At 43.0% G+C, this 22,282-nt stretch overlaps 1 protein-coding gene across 1 annotated transcript in view; it reads left to right on the top strand.

Moving 5' to 3' along the window:
- The window catches only part of LOC139658432 (mucin-2-like), a 30,920-nt gene extending 10,064 nt beyond the window's left edge, over window positions 1-20,856 (top strand). Inside the window, exons 9-29 of the mRNA XM_071536564.1 lie at window positions 1,003-1,141; window positions 1,794-1,904; window positions 3,341-3,410; window positions 3,954-4,091; window positions 4,553-4,717; window positions 4,958-5,052; window positions 5,154-5,280; window positions 5,695-5,950; window positions 6,193-6,228; window positions 7,245-7,362; window positions 7,476-7,627; window positions 7,878-8,016; window positions 8,151-8,261; window positions 8,999-9,175; window positions 9,334-9,573; window positions 10,558-10,714; window positions 10,978-11,106; window positions 11,511-11,658; window positions 13,064-13,107; window positions 13,215-13,417; window positions 15,553-20,856. Of these exons, the coding sequence (XP_071392665.1) occupies window positions 1,003-1,141; window positions 1,794-1,904; window positions 3,341-3,410; window positions 3,954-4,091; window positions 4,553-4,717; window positions 4,958-5,052; window positions 5,154-5,280; window positions 5,695-5,950; window positions 6,193-6,228; window positions 7,245-7,362; window positions 7,476-7,627; window positions 7,878-8,016; window positions 8,151-8,261; window positions 8,999-9,175; window positions 9,334-9,573; window positions 10,558-10,714; window positions 10,978-11,106; window positions 11,511-11,658; window positions 13,064-13,107; window positions 13,215-13,417; window positions 15,553-20,856 (8,059 nt within the window). The remainder of the gene's footprint in view (window positions 1-1,002; window positions 1,142-1,793; window positions 1,905-3,340; window positions 3,411-3,953; window positions 4,092-4,552; window positions 4,718-4,957; window positions 5,053-5,153; window positions 5,281-5,694; window positions 5,951-6,192; window positions 6,229-7,244; window positions 7,363-7,475; window positions 7,628-7,877; window positions 8,017-8,150; window positions 8,262-8,998; window positions 9,176-9,333; window positions 9,574-10,557; window positions 10,715-10,977; window positions 11,107-11,510; window positions 11,659-13,063; window positions 13,108-13,214; window positions 13,418-15,552) is intronic.
- Window positions 20,857-22,282: the final 1,426 nt, after the last annotated feature.

Raw genomic sequence — 22,282 nt, 5'->3', positions numbered from 1 at the left:
ATGACACAATTATTTTGAAAATCGGCATAAGGACACACACAAGAAGAAGTGAAATTAGCTGCTGAGACCATAAACTCTTGTCGAAAAAATTTATTGACTTTAGCTGCTCGTTAACATATTGACTGTCATTGGCCTTCACCTGGGCGACCGCTGCCAATAATAGCCTACCATGGAAACGTGACACTGCTTTGGGAGACAAGGCTGCAGAATTTATATGAATGAGCTCAAAATACCGTGGCGTTAAGTTTGGGTGGCGCAAAGCTGTTACCGCTGAGTTTTACAAATATGTGCCATAGAGTCTTTATAGCTGTGTCCCGCAATGGCACATAAGCAGGGAAGTTTTGGAAAATTTTTGGGACTTACCGATCAAGAGAGTGACTCGTACTAGCTACTTGTTGCTAAAAAATATAATAAGTAAAATATGAAGTAATATACTAACTCAGAGTTTCAGGATTCTTGTCTCTTCTGGACGTCATGTCCTCAAGCCTCACTTCTAGAATTGCTAATGACGGCAAACATTTCTCATATGAAATGTTTTGCCTGAGGAACTTTCCTTCACCCTTTTTTTCCCCATGTTTTAGCTTATGTGTAGGCCTATTTCCCACTCATTATCATAGCTCCCTAAAATATCTCAGTTCAGTGCTGTTTATTGGCCTCTACATATAGAGCTACAGGATCTTCACATCAAGAGAGGATGGCTGGTGACACTGGTCAGCCTGTCAACTGTAATTCTGCATAGGGGTTAACAGGCTACTACTACAGCAAAATAAATGAGTACTTATTTCCAACAATAATTGCTATGTATACTTAAGGTTGTTGAGCATTAATGGAAATTAAAACAGTTCCTAATACAGTTTTAGAAGTATGACCCATTGAAAAAAACTTTCACTAGGGCCTTTCCAGCCACTAGGGAGCAGACAATCTGTCTCTCTATTCTGTTTCTTCTGAGGAAGTTATGTTTTTGCCTGTCAGTTTGTCAAACAAGTGTATGTGTACCGACAGTGTGTGTGTGGGTGGCCAGTGGAATTGCAAGGAGGAGAACTGTCCAGGAACCTGCTCTGTGGACGGAGGAGCCCACATCAACACCTTTGATGGTAAAGCCTACACCTTCCATGGAGACTGCTCCTACGTACTGGCCAAGGTAGTATACCACATCCACACCACTGCTGTTATACCACATCCACACCACTGCTGTTATACCACATCCACACCACTGCTGTTATACCACATCCACACCACTGATATTGTAGCCTACCACATCCACACCACTGCTATTATACCAAATCCTAACCGCTATGATACCACATGCACACCACTACTATTATAACACCTACATATGGCTGTTATTATGCCACATACACATCACTGTTGTTATGCCACATACACACCTCTGCTATGGCACCACATGCACACCACTGCTACACAAGCCCAAAGTCCAGCTACTCCAAGACTTGACCTCAGGGCAGGAAACTGACATTTTTGTCAACCAACCACGCTGGATGGTCAACTCACAAATTCACCAGCCATTTGGATTATTTTTCCAGCAAAAGTCCATTTTAGAATAGGAAGGAACCTCCAAATTTTGGCTGGTTACATTCCAAAGTGACTGGCCACGCAGACAATCTTAACAGCCACAGCCAAAAATGACTAACATTTAGATGGTGGCTTGTGTTTATTTCCCACAATGTCTTGATCTCTGTTAATTGACATCATAGGAAGACTAGTTTTCCTGGGCTCCACATACAACATTCATTCATCATGACACTAAAGTTGTGTCCCGATGTGTGTTGCAGCAATGTCAAGGGTCGCTATTCACTGTGCTGGGAGACCTGGTTAAGTGTGGTCTGGCTGACAGTCAGACCTGCCTCAGAGCTGTCACCCTGGCCTTGTACAGCAAGTCTCTGGTAAGCTACACACACACACACACATACATAGATACACATTTTACTGTGTTAGTGACTGCACTGGTGAACAGATGTAGCTCAAATACTACTTGCAAATAATTCTTATCTTTTATTTTAATCTGTTTGGAGTATCAGATTTTTGTGATTGACAACTTACCAGATGCTATCAGACTTGTGCTGGTGTAGTAATAATAATAATAATAATAATAATAATAATAATAATAATGAATTTATTTATGTAGCACTTTTCAAAAGAATTGTTACAAAGTGAGCTTGGCAATATATAAATATATAAATACAGTGATAAAACAATAGGAGAGCAAATAGTAAAATAAGAACTAACAAGAAGACAATGAATAAAAACAACAATAACAATAAGGAATTCAAGCAACATTAAAAACAATAAAAAGCCTTACAAAAAACACAGTTTGTAGAAGTAGATTTCTCAGGCTGCACTCAGGGTCATAAGGAGTCAACAGATCAGAGATGTATTCCAGGGCTTGATCGAGGCAAGTTTTAAAAGTTAATAGTAGAATTTTAAAAATGATTCTAAAGTTTACAGGCAGTCAGTGTAACAAAGCCAGAATAGGGCTAATGTGCTCCTAATTTCTTTACAGCCATTAAAAATCTAGCAGCAGCATTTTGAACTAATTGGAGGCATGAATGCTTCTGACTAAGACAGGAATAGAGCAAGTTACAGTAGTCCAAGTGTGAGGACACAAATGCAAGAATAACCTTCTCCAGGTCCTTAAAGGACAGGACTGACCTGATTTTTGCAATGGTTTGGAGCTGGTGGAAGCATGATTGAACAACTCTTTTTATTTGCTTTTCGAAGGTAAATTACACCCAAGTTTCTAGCAAAGGGGTTGACGTAAGAAGCCAAAGTACCCAGATTATTTTGAATTGAACTAATGTCATTGGGTGGGCCAATCAGTACTATTTCAGATTTGTTTTCATTCAACTGTAGGTAGTTTTGTGACATCCAGCATTTGATGTCAGTTAAGCAGTTACTTAGAGAGACTAAGCTGTCAGGCTCATTTTGTGTAATAGGTACAACTGTGTATGATCAACATAACAGTGAAAACAGATGTGTTTACGCAATATGTGACCTAAAGGGAGCATATATCGAGAAGAGAATTGGGTTTAGGATTGAACTCTGGGGCACTCCACATGCGATGTGGGCGCTGGAAGATGAACAGAGACGGTTCTACCTGATAGATAGGTGGTTTAAAATAATATGGTGTATCCCATCAAATGCTGCGCTGAGTTGTAAGAGGGCTAAAATGGAGCATTTCCCCGCATCTGCTGCTAAAAGGAGGTAAGCCTCATCCATCTGGTACTCCAAGCAGGTTAAAACAAAAGCCTTGAATTATTTGCAAATACTGTTTGACCCAGGTTTGCTGTAATCTAAAAGTTGTCTTTCCACAAATCAATAGGTTATCAAAGTCCAGGCAGGAGGGCAAGTCTACGTGAACCAGATTATTTCTCAGCTTCCACTGTTCACATGTGAGTTTCAAAATTTCTCTGGTATCCCATCTAACCCCATTTCACATCATAAGGGCATCAAAGTACACATACAATATGTTCAAGAAATAGCAGTTGCAATTTTTTTTGCCATTCTCTCCGTTATTGCACATAGCCTATAGCCTATCTAGAGCTAAAAGCCCACAGCATGTAGCCTGCTGGATGCTAAACTGCTGGTTTGTAGACCAATGCTGCATCTTATGACTTGATAGCACCATAGTATCAGTTGCTATACCACATACTAGCTGGTCTTATAAAGATAACACTTCTTTCCTCAACCAAAAACAAAATTATTCAGAAACTATTTTATATAGCAACATACTGTATATGAGAGTGTATGGGAATTACAGAATATAATTCTTCATACTGTAGAACTTACTTGTTAGTAAGACAGGATGGAAATGCCTTTGGAATATAGGTAGTTTGACTACTTTGTAAGTAAAATAATGCTTGCATTAACCAGGAAATTCCAATAATGTTAATAGGGTGATTGTAGAGTTTTTAAGTATCTTCTAACTGTTGCAGCGGAGCTAAGTGCCTTCCAACCATCATCCTTCTACATCGTCATCACCACCAAGGTGGGCCTACAACTGATGGTCCAGCTGTCTCCTGTGATGCAGGTCTTCATCACAGCTACCACTGCACTTCAGGGAACCACCTGTGGTATGCCTCCACAATTTTGATTCAATGTCTAGAAAATGTTTCTTCCACATTTTTGAAATGGTTTAGGATAGTGTTTCATTACTGTATGCGAGAGGTTTTCCATAGTGTATGTAAGAAGGTTTCAGTAGTATATATGTGAGGATTTCAGGGGTGTACATGAGCATAACACATTTCAGTAGTGTTTATGAGTGCTTCAATAGTGTATGTGAGAAGTTTTCAATAGTATATGTGAGACTGTTTCATTACATTTGAATGTGTAAGCATCTCATAGATGTATGTGAGAGGTAAAATGTGTGTATGCACAAGGTAAAGCTTGAATTATGTCCTGTACGGCACCTTGTACAAAGGACTGGGCTATTTAAATACAGATTAAAATGAGTGTTGTAAATGTGGTTTGGTTTCTAAAACTTCACGGGTTGTTGATCTTCCCTGTGTATGTGCGCCTCCCTCTCACCCCACAGGTCTGTGTGGGAACTTCAACAGCATAATGACTGATGACTTCAAAGTGATGAGTGGGCTGGTGGAGGGCACTGCTGTGGCATTCGCAAATACCTGGAAAACGAGGGCCAGTTGCCCTGACGTCAAGGCAAACTTTGGACAGCCCTGTAGCCAGGGTGTCAGCAATGGTAAAACTGCACCTTCTCTGATACAATATGACTTGTTAAATATAGGAAAAATGCAATACCTTATTGTCATATCATACCATACCATACCAAATCACACCATACCATACTACACACCACACCATACCATATATCACGCTATACTATACCATATATCACACCACACCATACCATACCATACCATACCATAACATACCATATCATGTTTTCTAACAACTGTGTTTGTATGTGTTTGTGTCTCAGAGCGTTATGCCCAGTACTGGTGCTCCAAACTGACAGATCCTAATGGAGTGTTCTCTCCCTGCCACTCTGTCATTAGCCCCAGCACATACAAAGATGTAAGCGCACACAACAAGTGTACTCACAAACACACATGCTTTTACATACACAAGTAAAATACCCTCTTTGATGTCACCTCCCTCACTGTGTCTCCTCATAGAACTGCATGTATGACAGCTGTAACTGTAAGAACAGTGAGGACTGCATGTGTGCAGCAGTCTCCTCCTATGTCTATGCCTGTTCAGCTGCAGGGATCCAGATCAGCGGCTGGAGGCAGACCATCTGTGGTGAGAAGTACACACTGTCATCACCAAGCACACTGTGATACAACTCTAGACACCAAAATCCAGTCTAATATCAACAAAACCTCCAGACAGGTTGATTTAGGTCGTCATGCATAGGGGATTATACACGCATGCATTTCATTCAAGCTGCTTCAGTTTAGTAGATATTGAAACCATGTTAGCCCAGGTGTGCCAGAAAGATTATAGAAAATACATAATGCTAGCAGGTAAACTTGTGTGAGAACATGAGTGTATATGTGCTTGGCCATGACTAAGGAAATAGGATAAATCAAACATGCACGCATACCCGCACACATATCTCAACAAGCAATTTACTTGCATGTAAAACAAATTTCTGATTCATCTGACAGATACCCTCACATACTTGACAAACTCAATTCTTGTCTCATCCACCAGGCAAATACGTCGCATCCTGTCCAGAAAAAACTGTGTACAGCTACAACATGACCAGCTGTGGCCGTACATGTCGCTCCCTCAGCCAGGCCGACTACCCCTGCCAGACCAGCTTCGCCACTGTGGATGGCTGTGGTTGTGCCGAGGGAACCTACATGAATCAGGAGGGCCACTGCGTGGCCAGTGTCAGATGTCCCTGCTACGATAAGGACACAATCATTCCTGCCGGACAGACCATCACCAATGAAGGCTCCACTTGGTAAGCACAGAGTGACGTCAAGATTGGGGCATTATGGGGTCAGCACTTACATTGTAATCAAATAGCATCTTATCACATTTTATCACAGCCATCAAGTCTGGTCAGACTTGATGGCGGCCTGCCCACCATTTTACGGCCTCCCTCCTTCTGAGCCTTACCCCCGCCCCCCACCCCAGTACAGGCTGATACTTGATGATGATGCTTACTGTGTTCCTCACATCCTCTCATACATGTTTTTATAGCATCTGCAAACAAGGAGTTCTCAGGTGCACAGGGAGGGCAAGACTACAAGGTAGGTTTCCAAATATAAATAAGCCTCAAGTTGCTGTCGTACTCACTCATGCACTCTGTTTGTAATCAATTTGTCAATGAATTCCAATTTACTATTGTGATAAACTGTTCAATTTAATTAATGATTTTGATTGACTGTTCAGTTCCATTTTTGGATCAAATGTGTAACGTCAACAGCAAAATCGTCACTGTTAATTTAACTCAGAGTCTAAAAATAAAAACTGATGAGTGTAGATATATAATAACTGGCCTCAGTTCTAACACTTAAGATAGTTTTGAACAGCCACCCAAGAGCCACATCAGCTCTATGGGTGGGCAAACAACTTTCCACTGGAAAAATCCCAACTTATTAACACTGCAAAATTTGTTTTCTTGTATGTAAGGTATAATTTACAGCGAGCCGGTCATGATTGCAAAATAAGCCCCCAAAGGGTGAATCAAGACCCCAACACAAAGAGGAGGCTCCCTGTCAATTATCTCTCTTAAGCCATAATCATTTGACACTAAATATTGATTTAAAATGATTTTATTACAAACTGAAGTAATTTACAAGCTTCCCCAAAAAATAATTCAGCAGGACTGCAACCATAGAGACATCTGTAGCTACCATCCATGGGCTACACTGTAGCAGAACTGTAACCATAGAAACATACACAAATTTGGTAAGATTGCTGTTCAGCCTCTAAACAGCAATCAAAAATGTTGTGCTTTGACAATAAGTAATACTGGAAAACTCTGCAGTAGCTTAACCAAGGACTAATATATTTCTTGCACAAGGCGTAACTTAATATGAAGCATCAGAATGTACTTCTTGACTGTGGAGTGATATAAGATGAGAAACAGTGGTCTGTTAATCAGAAATAACACACCTGCCTTGACGAATCAGAATTGTGTATTCAATAAAGCCGTGTAGTAGAACAATATGTAGGCTGACAGGTAGTGGTATTTAAAATCTGCTCTCATGCTTCTCTGTCATGCTTCTCAACCTTCCTCTGTTATTTATTCATCCAGCCTCACCATCCTGTGTTGCTCCTATGGTTTACTTTGACTGTTCCACTGCTCAGCCTGGTGCCACTGGGGCAGAGTGTCAGAAGAGTTGCAATACTATGGACATGGCTTGTGTAAATATAACATAGCACACACAATCACACAAGATTAACCCTAACACACACACATGCACAGACCCTGTTTTGCTCATTCCCTCTCTTCCGCCTCCCCTTTTGGTGTGCTGTAGATCAGTACAGGGTGTACATCAGGCTGCATGTGCCCTGCTGGCCTGGTGTCAGATGGTACGGGAGGCTGTATCAAGGAGTCCAACTGTCCTTGTCTGCACAACGGATTGGTCTACCAGCCTGGACAGACGCTGACTGTGGACTGCAACACCTGGTTTGTACAGTACCTCACACCACACATACACACCAGCCTAACCACATGGACGTGCACACAAAAACACTAATATTAATTTTGCAGAGATTGCAGAGTTTTGGCTAATTCTAGTACTTTGATCAGATCGCAGCAAAAACATTCCATTAAATACATTTTGAAATTATTCTTAGGCAAATGAAAAAGTGCAAAAAGTTAAAGGGTTAAAGATGTTTTTTGTTTGAAAGTGTGTGTATGGTCTGTGTCTACCCAGCTATTGCAGTGGTAGGAAATTCACATGTACCACCAATGTGTGTGATGGGATTTGTGGCATCTATGGCGATGGACACTACATCACATTTGATGATAAGAGGTTTGACTTCAGTGGACAGTGTGAATACACACTCCTCCAGGTAAGGTCGATGGTCCCATTAATCTCCATAATGTACAGAAAGAAAGATGGACAGATGGATGGGTAGGGATGGTGTCCAATAAGTGTGTGTGTGTGTGTGTGTGTGTGTGTGTGTGTGTGTGTGTCCTTCCTCAGGACTATTGTGGCAATGGCCAGGGCAATGGAAGCTTCAGAGTGGTCAGTGAGAACATTCCCTGTGGAAGCACAGGAACAACCTGCTCTAAGACCATCAAGATCTTCCTGGGGGTAACTAAACACAGCACACTTACACCGTAGACACAATTAGATCATCAACTAATATTGACATCAAGCACTCTTTAGACTTTATTTAACCTGTTGAAATGGATAATCTAATGTTTTTCATGGATTTATACTCTTGGATATTACTTGTCCGCAGAAAAAAGTGAAAGTCGTACTATTTTACCAAAGTCATATTTAGAAATAACAGCTCTTCTGAAATGGGCCAGTTAGAATATGGTCCATTTGTGATACTGATTGTACTAGCGCCTTTTGTTTCCTGACTGTCGACTTGAAGGCAGTAGCCTCCACAAAGACTTGTGGGTATCTATCAAAATGTAAAGGTTAGCTACCATTCAAAAGCGCAACACTTTCAAGTGGGGAGAATAAGTCTCAATTATTGGCTGAGGAGATGAGCCTCATGGTTCGTGGTTGGCTAAGTGAAGAGTGCAGCGGGGCCACTGTTGGCAGGAACAAAAGTCTCTTGTGGCCAAAATGGAATATATCATTTTAGGTGGCACTAGAGAATAAATTACTACAAATGTTTATAAATTAGGTCAAGGTAACAATATAAAATTGTAGGAAAAGTGAAAAATAACCTCCCTCCAGTTTAAAATCACACTAAACAATGGATTTCTTAATTTGTTTTCATCCTTTTCTTGTTAAAATCTGATCCATTTTACATGATTGGTACAGAAATATACTTAAAAATACATGTACATTTAATGTTAAATCGATTCCCCCAGGCTAATGAGTTCCAGCTCAAAGATGAGGGATTCCAGGTGATAAAGGGCAGCAGCAAGCTCCTCCCTGCTCAGGTACGAAAGATGGGCCTCTACCTCGTGGTGGTGGTCAAGCCGGGACTCGTGCTCATGTGGGACCAGAAGACCAGCCTTTTCATCAAACTCAGTGCACGCTACCAGGTAAATCTGGTCTGAATACTTAAATAAATACTCATCAAACTTCATGAGTTTGGTGAGTATAAATAAATATATTTTGATGAGAATAAACAAGTGCATTACCAAATCAATAGACCAATTGATATAGCAGTGAATTCTATATCTGGTTTATTCCTCCTTAGGGGCAAGTCTGTGGTCTGTGTGGAAACTATGATGGCAACAGTAAGAATGACTTCACCACACGCTCCCTTGAGACAGTAGTAGATGTTCTAGGCTTTGGTAACAGCTGGAAGGCTTCAGCAAGCTGCCCCAATGCCCAGTTGATCAGTGACCCCTGTGCCTCCAACCCCTACCGGGCAGCCTGGTCCCAGAAACAGTGCAGCATCATCAACAGCGTCACCTTCCAGACCTGTCATTCACAGGTATCTATGGCAATATCACACATACTCATGTGGATAGCAGGAGTACTTTCACAAAGTAGTACACAAAAACACACATAAATATTTTACACACATGCATGCACACAGGCACACACTCTTATGCCGCTTTTCCACTGCATAGTACCGGCTCAACTCGCCTCGCCTCGACTCGACTCGACTCAACTCGCTTTTGGTAGTACCACTTTGGTTTTCCACTGCCGGTAGTACCCCCTCAATGTGCCCCACCCCCCAAACTGGTTGTCATAGCGACGCTGCGACGCTGCATGAAACGCGACACACAACTACAATGGAGGATATCGAAGCAATAGTGTTCTTGATTCTCGGTATGTGGCTGTTAGTCACAGCAAGGAGACAGATTTTATTTCAGAAGAGGCTGAAGGCAGCAAGACAACAGACTGCTCTCTGGCTGCTCAAGGCGACGCAAGAGGGTTAGCTAGCCTGGTAGCTAACGTTAGCATATACGTCCAGTGTCGCGATGACGATTCTCTGACCAATCAGTGGTCTGCAGTGTTTTCACGTCACCTTTTGGTATCGCCTCAGCTCGCTTGGAACCTCGACGGAGGTGCTACGAAAAAAAGTACCAGGTACTACGTAATATGGTACCTGGTACCTGGTACTTGGCCAGTGGAAAACCAAAAAAGGCGAGTAGAGTCGAGTCGAGTCGAGCTGGTACCATGCAGTGGAAAAGCGCCATTACAATTGCCTTCCCAGTCAGTGTTTTTAAAGTGGTAATCCGCAAGATTCTTGTTTGTTTTTTTTATTTTGTCTCCATCCTTGGTGCATGGCTGTGGTGTTTTTGCATTGCACTAAACAGAGATCACTTGTCAGTCAAACAGTAACTATGTTTCCATTCAGGTTTTGAGTTAACATACAAATCGCCTTATGTTTATGTGATCTGAACGGTATCTTCTTTTTTGCTCTTGTCTTTTATTAATCAAATAAACAATACATTGTTGTGTGTTTAAGGTGGACCCTGGTCCATACTTTGATTCATGTGTGAGAGACTCATGTGCTTGTGACACCGGTGGAGACTGTGAGTGTTTCTGCACTGCTGTGGCTGCCTATGCTAAAGCCTGTAATGAAGCTGGAGCCTGTGTCAGATGGAGAACCCCAAAGATTTGCCGTGAGTTTTGCCACTATCACAACAGGCAAATCTGAGCTACAGATGAATGCAAAAGGAGAGATCAAAGCCAGAACATGGCTAGAATACAGTCAAAAAGCACCACTAATACATGTAGCTCTGCCCATAGCTGAACGAGATTCAGTAGAATAACATGGTCACAGAGTGCCACTGATGTTGTTAACCACAGGATTCAAATCCATTGTATCATAATGAGTACCCTAATCATAGCAAGGGGTAACAAGTACTTATTTTGTCTCTCACAGCTGTTTTCTGTGACTACTACAACTCTCCTGATGGCTGTGAGTGGCACTACAAGCCTTGTGGAGCTCAATGTATGAAGACATGCAGGAACCCATCAGGAAACTGTTCTAACCTCATCACAGCCCTGGAAGGTACAGTAGCCACATTTTTTGGCATATTTATATTGTCTTAACTAATGGAATCTGTGTTTTCACAGCAAATGTGAGCTGTGTGCTACTTATTTAAGTCAACTGATTGATTGCCCCTCTGTAGGGGAGTAAGAATCACTCTAAGTAATTGTGGGAGAAGTGCAAGGATAATTGAGTCCTGGCTAGGACACAGTTTCAACCACACCATAGATAGTGTTTGCACAATGGTGTTATGTAGATGAAAGTTTTAATTTAGTTGTTTTAGGCTGCTTCAAACAAGAAATGGAAATGGAAAAAAAAACAAGTGTATTGAATCTCTCTGGTGCTGCTAGGACTAAATTTGACTGGAAAGTCACTACACCTGTATTCTTACTGAGGTTGTTCATAATGTTATGATGGTGTTACAGGCTGCTATCCACAGTGCCCCCCTGCCCAACCTTACTTTGATGAAGACACCATGAAGTGTGTTTCCAGGGACCAGTGTGGTTGCTATGACAGTCAAGGCAGCCATTACAGCGTCGAAGCCCAGGTTCCATCAGAAAACTGTTACATCTGGTAGGTCTCATACAAAGGACTAATCTGTAGACCACACCAGCTACTGCCTCACACAGCATAATATTGTTTAGATGAAGTCAAACATTTTTCATGGCCCAGGATCTAATGTAACTATCCTTGCTATTCTGGGTAAGCACCTACATAAACCTGGGTTGGATGTTAGAGGAGAGGGAGATGGGTTGGGTCTGTCATTGGGGTTATCATCACAGATATTTTAATTTTAATTAGGCATACGACAACACCAGAAGCCTCAACAGGAAGTTCTGGCATCCCATTCTCAATTTCAACAACAAAACACTAATGGGACAGCTGACCCTGCTGGTTTGAAATGACCTGCTCAGCAGTTCAGAAGCCACATTATACCATCAGTGAGAGGCTAACTGTACTGGCTTGAAACAACCTGCTGTCAGGTTTATTTATTCATCACAAAAGCTTGTCTCAAAGGGCTTTACAAAGACAAGCCTACCTAAATCTAACTAATCAATAATCTGTACAAACAAAACAAAGCACAAGAAAAGATAGCATGTTGGAAAGACATACCTAACCTATCTAACCAAGCCTAGCCTACCTGACATCACCAACTTTAGACCCTGAGTGAAGGCAAGGGAAAACTCTGCCACCAGAATATTATTGAAGTATCAAGCCTGACTTTACTTTGCACTACAGTTCCCATGGTGTTATCTAGCACTCTCATAATAGGCATTGAGTAATAATGTGGTCACTACCTCATGACCCTATTGAACCAAGGAAGAGTAACTGCAATAAAATATGTGTAATAATTAGGTAACAAGCCTGACTTTACTTGGCAGTAAAATTCCAGTGGTGTTATCTAGTACTTTCATAATAGGTATTGGGTAATAATACTGTAACAACCTCATCCGTCTTCTGAACTAGAATATAGAAATTCCATGTAAGAGAGAAGGAAAGGACCGGTAAGCAAATGTTTCCAAAGTATTACATAGTAATTATTCAGTAATGATTGCACAATGTTCTTACATTCTTACATTAATGTTGTACTGCTATAATGCTAATATTCTAGGGTAATTTTGCTAATTATACAGAGCCTCTGTAGTTAGACATTTAACCGATAAATTACACATTATAATTACAAATAATTACTAGTTATTATCAGACATTGCGAGTTACATTCTGATAATTTTTATGTAATCATACAGTTATTACCCTGTAATTTGTGGACCATAATGTAAAATGCTACCAACTTACAACATAATACATCAACATCATAACAATGATCCTCTTTTGCTGAAAAAATTGCAACACTTAGAATTATTACTCTTCAAGGGGAGGGAGGAGCATTAATTTGCCTTGTGCGCTCCATGCTCAAATTCTGAATTTAATACCACAAAAACAATATTACAGCCACAATTTTCCTTCTATTTCAAAGCTCCTGTACAATGTCTGGAATGAGATGCCGCTACAATGTGAACAGTAAGAAGAACATTGATTTCAAACCCATCTCCATATACAATCTACATACACATACAGTATATCTGTTACTGACAAAAGACTGAAACAATTATGCTCTTACTCTGCAGGTTGCACATGCTTCATTAATGGTAAAATTTATCCATACGGGGTGACTATTTACAACACCACGGATGGGCTTGGACATTGCATCACGGCTGAGTGTGGAGCCAATGGGACCATAACCAGGGACATGTACCCATGCTTAAGCACCACAACCCCTGGTCCTACAACTACTACCTCCCCAGTCACCACAGTTGGCAAGACCAGCACAGTTACAGAGATCTTCACAACATTAACGCCAACCACTATCTTCACGTTCTCCACACCTGGTAATAAAAAAGCACATTTTAGGAGAACGCTATTTATGGTCAGAGGTGCAGGTACTCAGGCAGGGAAGGAAAGATGTTGTAAATATGACACAAAACATTTGAAGCTTTTGAACTTTTGTGCCCTGGATGTTAGACCATTTTAGAACTTTTCGATTTGAGGAGGACAGTGTGTCCAATTTCTAACTTTGTGATAATGTGAATATGTTTGAGTTATTACAAATTAAGGGTTTGATCACAAAATGTCACATTTGCTTTTAACACAGGTGTTAAAACTACGACCTCAATACCTCACTCCACAGCAAGCCCAGAAACAACCATTGTAACATCCAAACCATCTGTTGTTACCACAACAACTAGTGCACCATCAAAAACCACAAAGGGAACAACAGCCAAACCAGTTGAAACAACGACAGAAGAGGCAACAACAGTTGAAACCGTACCAACCAAGCCACCAACAGTCGAAACTACTGGCCCAACAACAGCTGCCACTACACCTATTGTTGAAACTACCACTTCAGTGCCCGAGATTTCAACAGCAAGCCCCGAAACAACAGTTGTGACTTCCAAACCATCTGTTGTTATCACAACAACTAGTGCACCATCAAAAACCACAAAGGGAACAACAGCCAAACCAGTTGAAACAACCACAGAAGAGGCAACAACAGTTGAAACCGTATCAACCAAGCCACCAAAGGTCGAAACTACTGGCCCAACAACAGCTGCCACTACACCTATTGTTGAAACTACCACTTCAGTGCCCGAGATTTCAACAGCAAGCCCCGAAACAACAGTTGTGACTTCCAAACCATCTGTTGTTACCACAACAACTAGTGCACCATCAAAAACCACAAAGGGAACAACAGCCAAACCAGTTGAAACAACCACAGAAGAGGCAACAACAGTTGAAACCGTATCAACCCAGCCACCAAAGGTCGAAACTACTGGCCCAACAACAGCTGCCACTACACCTATGGTTGAAACTACCACTTCAGTGCCCGAGATTTCAACAGCAAGCCCCGAAACAACAGTTGTGACTTCCAAACCATCTGTTGTTACCACAACAACTAGTGCACCATCAAAAACCACAAAGGGAACAACAGCCAAACCAGTTGAAACAACCACAGAAGAGGCAACAACAGTTGAAACCGTATCAACCAAGCCACCAAAGGTCGAAACTACTGGCCCAACAACAGCTGCCACTACACCTATTGTTGAAACTACCACTTCAGTGCCCGAGATTTCAACAGCAAGCCCCGAAACAACAGTTGTGACTTCCAAACCATCTGTTGTTACCACAACAACTAGTGCACCATCAAAAACCACAAAGGGAACAACAGCCAAACCAGTTGAAACAACCACAGAAGAGGCAACAACAGTTGAAACCGTATCAACCCAGCCACCAAAGGTCGAAACTACTGGCCCAACAACAGCTGCCACTACACCTATTGTTGAAACTACCACTTCAGTGCCCGAGATTTCAACAGCAAGCCCCGAAACAACAGTTGTGACTTCCAAACCATCTGTTGTTACCACAACAACTAGTGCACCATCAAAAACCACAAAGGGAACAACAGCCAAACCAGTTGAAACAACCACAGAAGAGGCAACAACAGTTGAAACCGTATCAACCAAGCCACCAAAGGTCGAAACTACTGGCCCAACAACAGCTGCCACTACACCTATTGTTGAAACTACCACTTCAGTGCCCGAGATTTCAACAGCAAGCCCCGAAACAACAGTTGTGACTTCCAAACCATCTGTTGTTACCACAACAACTAGTGCACCATCAAAAACCACAAAGGGAACAACAGCCAAACCAGTTGAAACAACCACAGAAGAGGCAACAACAGTTGAAACCGTATCAACCAAGCCACCAAAGGTCGAAACTACTGGCCCAACAACAGCTGCCACTACACCTATTGTTGAAACTACCACTTCAGTGCCCGAGATTTCAACAGCAAGCCCCGAAACAACAGTTGTGACTTCCAAACCATCTGTTGTTACCACAACAACTAGTGCACCATCAAAAACCACAAAGGGAACAACAGCCAAACCAGTTGAAACAACCACAGAAGAGGCAACAACAGTTGAAACCGTATCAACCCAGCCACCAAAGGTCGAAACTACTGGCCCAACAACAGCTGCCACTACACCTATTGTTGAAACTACCACTTCAGTGCCCGAGATTTCAACAGCAAGCCCCGAAACAACAGTTGTGACTTCCAAACCATCTGTTGTTACCACAACAACTAGTGCACCATCAAAAACCACAAAGGGAACAACAGCCAAACCAGTTGAAACAACCACAGAAGAGGCAACAACAGTTGAAACCGTATCAACCAAGCCACCAAAGGTCGAAACTACTGGCCCAACAACAGCTGCCACTACACCTATTGTTGAAACTACCACTTCAGTGCCCGAGATTTCAACAGCAAGCCCCGAAACAACAGTTGTGACTTCCAAACCATCTGTTGTTACCACAACAACTAGTGCACCATCAAAAACCACAAAGGGAACAACAGCCAAACCAGTTGAAACAACCACAGAAGAGGCAACAACAGTTGAAACCGTATCAACCCAGCCACCAAAGGTCGAAACTACTGGCCCAACAACAGCTGCCACTACACCTATTGTTGAAACTACCACTTCAGTGCCCGAGATTTCAACAGCAAGCCCCGAAACAACAGTTGTGACTTCCAAACCATCTGTTGTTACCACAACAACTAGTGCACCATCAAAAACCACAAAGGGAACAACAGCCAAACCAGTTGAAACAACCACAGAAGAGGCAACAACAGTTGAAACCGTATCAACCCAGCCACCAAAGGTCGAAACTACTGGCCCAACAACAGCTGCCACTACACCTATTGTTGAAACTACCACTTCAGTGCCCGAGATTTCAACAGCAAGCCCCGAAACAACAGTTGTGACTTCCAAACCATCTGTTGTTACCACAACAACTAGTGCACCATCAAAAACCACAAAGGGAACAACAGCCAAACCAGTTGAAACAACCACAGAAGAGGCAACAACAGTTGAAACCGTATCAACCAAGCCACCAAAGGTCGAAACTACTGGCCCAACAACAGCTGCCACTACACCTATTGTTGAAACTACCACTTCAGTGCCCGAGATTTCAACAGCAAGCCCCGAAACAACAGTTGTGACTTCCAAACCATCTGTTGTTACCACAACAACTAGTGCACCATCAAAAACCACAAAGGGAACAACAGCCAAACCAGTTGAAACAACCACAGAAGAGGCAACAACAGTTGAAACCGTATCAACCCAGCCACCAAAGGTCGAAACTACTGGCCCAACAACAGCTGCCACTACACCTATTGTTGAAACTACCACTTCAGTGCCCGAGATTTCAACAGCAAGCCCCGAAACAACAGTTGTGACTTCCAAACCATCTGTTGTTACCACAACAACTAGTGCACCATCAAAAACCACAAAGGGAACAACAGCCAAACCAGTTGAAACAACCACAGAAGAGGCAACAACAGTTGAAACCGTATCAACCAAGCCACCAAAGGTCGAAACTACTGGCCCAACAACAGCTGCCACTACACCTATTGTTGAAACTACCACTTCAGTGCCCGAGATTTCAACAGCAAGCCCCGAAACAACAGTTGTGACTTCCAAACCATCTGTTGTTACCACAACAACTAGTGCACCATCAAAAACCACAAAGGGAACAACAGCCAAACCAGTTGAAACAACCACAGAAGAGGCAACAACAGTTGAAACCGTATCAACCCAGCCACCAAAGGTCGAAACTACTGGCCCAACAACAGCTGCCACTACACCTATTGTTGAAACTACCACTTCAGTGCCCGAGATTTCAACAGCAAGCCCCGAAACAACAGTTGTGACTTCCAAACCATCTGTTGTTACCACAACAACTAGTGCACCATCAAAAACCACAAAGGGAACAACAGCCAAACCAGTTGAAACAACCACAGAAGAGGCAACAACAGTTGAAACCGTATCAACCAAGCCACCAAAGGTCGAAACTACTGGCCCAACAACAGCTGCCACTACACCTATTGTTGAAACTACCACTTCAGTGCCCGAGATTTCAACAGCAAGCCCCGAAACAACAGTTGTGACTTCCAAACCATCTGTTGTTACCACAACAACTAGTGCACCATCAAAAACCACAAAGGGAACAACAGCCAAACCAGTTGAAACAACCACAGAAGAGGCAACAACAGTTGAAACCGTATCAACCAAGCCACCAAAGGTCGAAACTACTGGCCCAACAACAGCTGCCACTACACCTATTGTTGAAACTACCACTTCAGTGCCCGAGATTTCAACAGCAAGCCCCGAAACAACAGTTGTGACTTCCAAACCATCTGTTGTTACCACAACAACTAGTGCACCATCAAAAACCACAAAGGGAACAACAGCCAAACCAGTTGAAACAACCACAGAAGAGGCAACAACAGTTGAAACCGTATCAACCAAGCCACCAAAGGTCGAAACTACTGGCCCAACAACAGCTGCCACTACACCTATTGTTGAAACTACCACTTCAGTGCCCGAGATTTCAACAGCAAGCCCCGAAACAACAGTTGTGACTTCCAAACCATCTGTTGTTACCACAACAACTAGTGCACCATCAAAAACCACAAAGGGAACAACAGCCAAACCAGTTGAAACAACCACAGAAGAGGCAACAACAGTTGAAACCGTATCAACCAAGCCACCAAAGGTCGAAACTACTGGCCCAACAACAGCTGCCACTACACCTATTGTTGAAACTACCACTTCAGTGCCCGAGATTTCAACAGCAAGCCCCGAAACAACAGTTGTGACTTCCAAACCATCTGTTGTTACCACAACAACTAGTGCACCATCAAAAACCACAAAGGGAACAACAGCCAAACCAGTTGAAACAACCACAGAAGAGGCAACAACAGTTGAAACCGTATCAACCCAGCCACCAAAGGTCGAAACTACTGGCCCAACAACAGCTGCCACTACACCTATTGTTGAAACTACCACTTCAGTGCCCGAGATTTCAACAGCAAGCCCCGAAACAACAGTTGTGACTTCCAAACCATCTGTTGTTACCACAACAACTAGTGCACCATCAAAAACCACAAAGGGAACAACAGCCAAACCAGTTGAAACAACCACAGAAGAGGCAACAACAGTTGAAACCGTATCAACCAAGCCACCAAAGGTCGAAACTACTGGCCCAACAACAGCTGCCACTACACCTATTGTTGAAACTACCACTTCAGTGCCCGAGATTTCAACAGCAAGCCCCGAAACAACAGTTGTGACTTCCAAACCATCTGTTGTTACCACAACAACTAGTGCACCATCAAAAACCACAAAGGGAACAACAGCCAAACCAGTTGAAACAACCACAGAAGAGGCAACAACAGTTGAAACCGTATCAACCCAGCCACCAAAGGTCGAAACTACTGGCCCAACAACAGCTGCCACTACACCTATTGTTGAAACTACCACTTCAGTGCCCGAGATTTCAACAGCAAGCCCCGAAACAACAGTTGTGACTTCCAAACCATCTGTTGTTACCACAACAACTAGTGCACCATCAAAAACCACAAAGGGAACAACAGCCAAACCAGTTGAAACAACCACAGAAGAGGCAACAACAGTTGAAACCGTATCAACCAAGCCACCAAAGGTCGAAACTACTGGCCCAACAACAGCTGCCACTACACCTATTGTTGAAACTACCACTTCAGTGCCCGAGATTTCAACAGCAAGCCCCGAAACAACAGTTGTGACTTCCAAACCATCTGTTGTTACCACAACAACTAGTGCACCATCAAAAACCACAAAGGGAACAACAGCCAAACCAGTTGAAACAACCACAGAAGAGGCAACAACAGTTGAAACCGTATCAACCCAGCCACCAAAGGTCGAAACTACTGGCCCAACAACAGCTGCCACTACACCTATTGTTGAAACTACCACTTCAGTGCCCGAGATTTCAACAGCAAGCCCCGAAACAACAGTTGTGACTTCCAAACCATCTGTTGTTACCACAACAACTAGTGCACCATCAAAAACCACAAAGGGAACAACAGCCAAACCAGTTGAAACAACCACAGAAGAGGCAACAACAGTTGAAACCGTATCAACCCAGCCACCAAAGGTCGAAACTACTGGCCCAACAACAGCTGCCACTACACCTATTGTTGAAACTACCACTTCAGTGCCCGAGATTTCAACAGCAAGCCCCGAAACAACAGTTGTGACTTCCAAACCATCTGTTGTTACCACAACAACTAGTGCACCATCAAAAACCACAAAGGGAACAACAGCCAAACCAGTTGAAACAACCACAGAAGAGGCAACAACAGTTGAAACCGTATCAACCCAGCCACCAAAGGTCGAAACTACTGGCCCAACAACAGCTGCCACTACACCTATTGTTGAAACTACCACTTCAGTGCCCGAGATTTCAACAGCAAGCCCCGAAACAACAGTTGTGACTTCCAAACCATCTGTTGTTACCACAACAACTAGTGCACCATCAAAAACCACAAAGGGAACAACAGCCAAACCAGTTGAAACAACCACAGAAGAGGCAACAACAGTTGAAACCGTATCAACCAAGCCACCAAAGGTCGAAACTACTGGCCCAACAACAGCTGCCACTACACCTATTGTTGAAACTACCACTTCAGTGCCCGAGATTTCAACAGCAAGCCCCGAAACAACAGTTGTGACTTCCAAACCATCTGTTGTTACCACAACAACTAGTGCACCATCAAAAACCACAAAGGGAACAACAGCCAAACCAGTTGAAACAACCACAGAAGAGGCAACAACAGTTGAAACCGTATCAACCAAGCCACCAAAGGTCGAAACTACTGGCCCAACAACAGCTGCCACTACACCTACTGTTGAAACTACCACTTCAGTGCCCGAGATTTCAACAGCAAGCCCCGAAACAACAGTTGTGACTTCCAAACCATCTGTTGTTACCACAACAACTAGTGCACCATCAAAAACCACAAAGGGAACAACAGCCAAACCAGTTGAAACAACCACAGAAGAGGCAACAACAGTTGAAACCGTATCAACCAAGCCACCAAAGGTCGAAACTACTGGCCCAACAACAGCTGCCACTACACCTATTGTTGAAACTACCACTTCAGTGCCCGAGATTTCAACAGCAAGCCCCGAAACAACAGTTGTGACTTCCAAACCATCTGTTGTTACCACAACAACTAGTGCACCATCAAAAACCACAAAGGGAACAACAGCCAAACCAGTTGAAACAACCACAGAAGAGGCAACAACAGTTGAAACCGTATCAACCAAGCCACCACCACAAGGTCGAAACTACTGGCCCAACAACAGCTGCCACTACACCTATTGTTGAAACTACCACTTCAGTGCCCGAGATTTCAACAGCAAGCCCCGAAACAACAGTTGTGACTTCCAAACCATCTGTTGTTACCACAACAACTAGTGCACCATCAAAAACCACAAAGGGAACAACAGCCAAACCAGTTGAAACAACCACAGAAGAGGCAACAACAGTTGAAACCGTATCAACCAAGCCACCAAAGGTCGAAACTACTGGCCCAACAACAGCTGCCACTACACCTATTGTTGAAACTACCACTTCAGTGCCCGAGATTTCAACAGCAAGCCCCGAAACAACAGTTGTGACTTCCAAACCATCTGTTGTTACCACAACAACTAGTGCACCATCAAAAACCACAAAGGGAACAACAGCCAAACCAGTTGAAACAACCACAGAAGAGGCAACAACAGTTGAAACCGTATCAACCAAGCCACCAAAGGTCGAAACTACTGGCCCAACAACAGCTGCCACTACACCTATTGTTGAAACTACCACTTCAGTGCCCGAGATTTCAACAGCAAGCCCCGAAACAACAGTTGTGACTTCCAAACCATCTGTTGTTACCACAACAACTAGTGCACCATCAAAAACCACAAAGGGAACAACAGCCAAACCAGTTGAAACAACCACAGAAGAGGCAACAACAGTTGAAACCGTATCAACCAAGCCACCAAAGGTCGAAACTACTGGCCCAACAACAGCTGCCACTACACCTATTGTTGAAACTACCACTTCAGTGCCCGAGATTTCAACAGCAAGCCCCGAAACAACAGTTGTGACTTCCAAACCATCTGTTGTTACCACAACAACTAGTGCACCATCAAAAACCACAAAGGGAACAACAGCCAAACCAGTTGAAACAACCACAGAAGAGGCAACAACAGTTGAAACCGTATCAACCCAGCCACCAAAGGTCGAAACTACTGGCCCAACAACAGCTGCCACTACACCTATTGTTGAAACTACCACTTCAGTGCCCGAGATTTCAACAGCAAGCCCCGAAACAACAGTTGTGACTTCCAAACCATCTGTTGTTACCACAACAACTAGTGCACCATCAAAAACCACAAAGGGAACAACAGCCAAACCAGTTGACATTGAAACCGTATCAACCAAGCCACCAAAGGTCGAAACTACTGGCCCAACAACAGCTGCCACTACACCTATTGTTGAAACTACCACTTCAGTGCCCGAGATTTCAACAGCAAGCCCCGAAACACAGTTGTGACTTCCAAACCATCTGTTGTTACCACAACAACTGTGCACCATCAAAAACCACAAAGGGAACAACAGCCAAACCAGTTGAAACAACCACAGAAGAGGCAACAACAGTTGGAAACCGTATCAACCCAAGCCCCCAAAGGTCGAAACTACCACTTCTGTGCCCGAAAGATTCAACAGCAAGCCCCGAAACAACAGTTGTTGTGACGTCAAACCA

This window comes from Centroberyx affinis, unplaced genomic scaffold, assembly GCF_046629955.1.
Source record: "Centroberyx affinis isolate AG114_WGS23_722 - 3 ecotype Tasmania unplaced genomic scaffold, CSIRO-AGI_Caff_v1 ptg002901l_1, whole genome shotgun sequence".
Taxonomy (NCBI): domain Eukaryota; kingdom Metazoa; phylum Chordata; class Actinopteri; order Beryciformes; family Berycidae; genus Centroberyx; species Centroberyx affinis.
The sequence above is the reverse complement of the archived record's forward strand: the minus strand, read 5'-3'. Positions and strand labels throughout refer to the sequence as shown.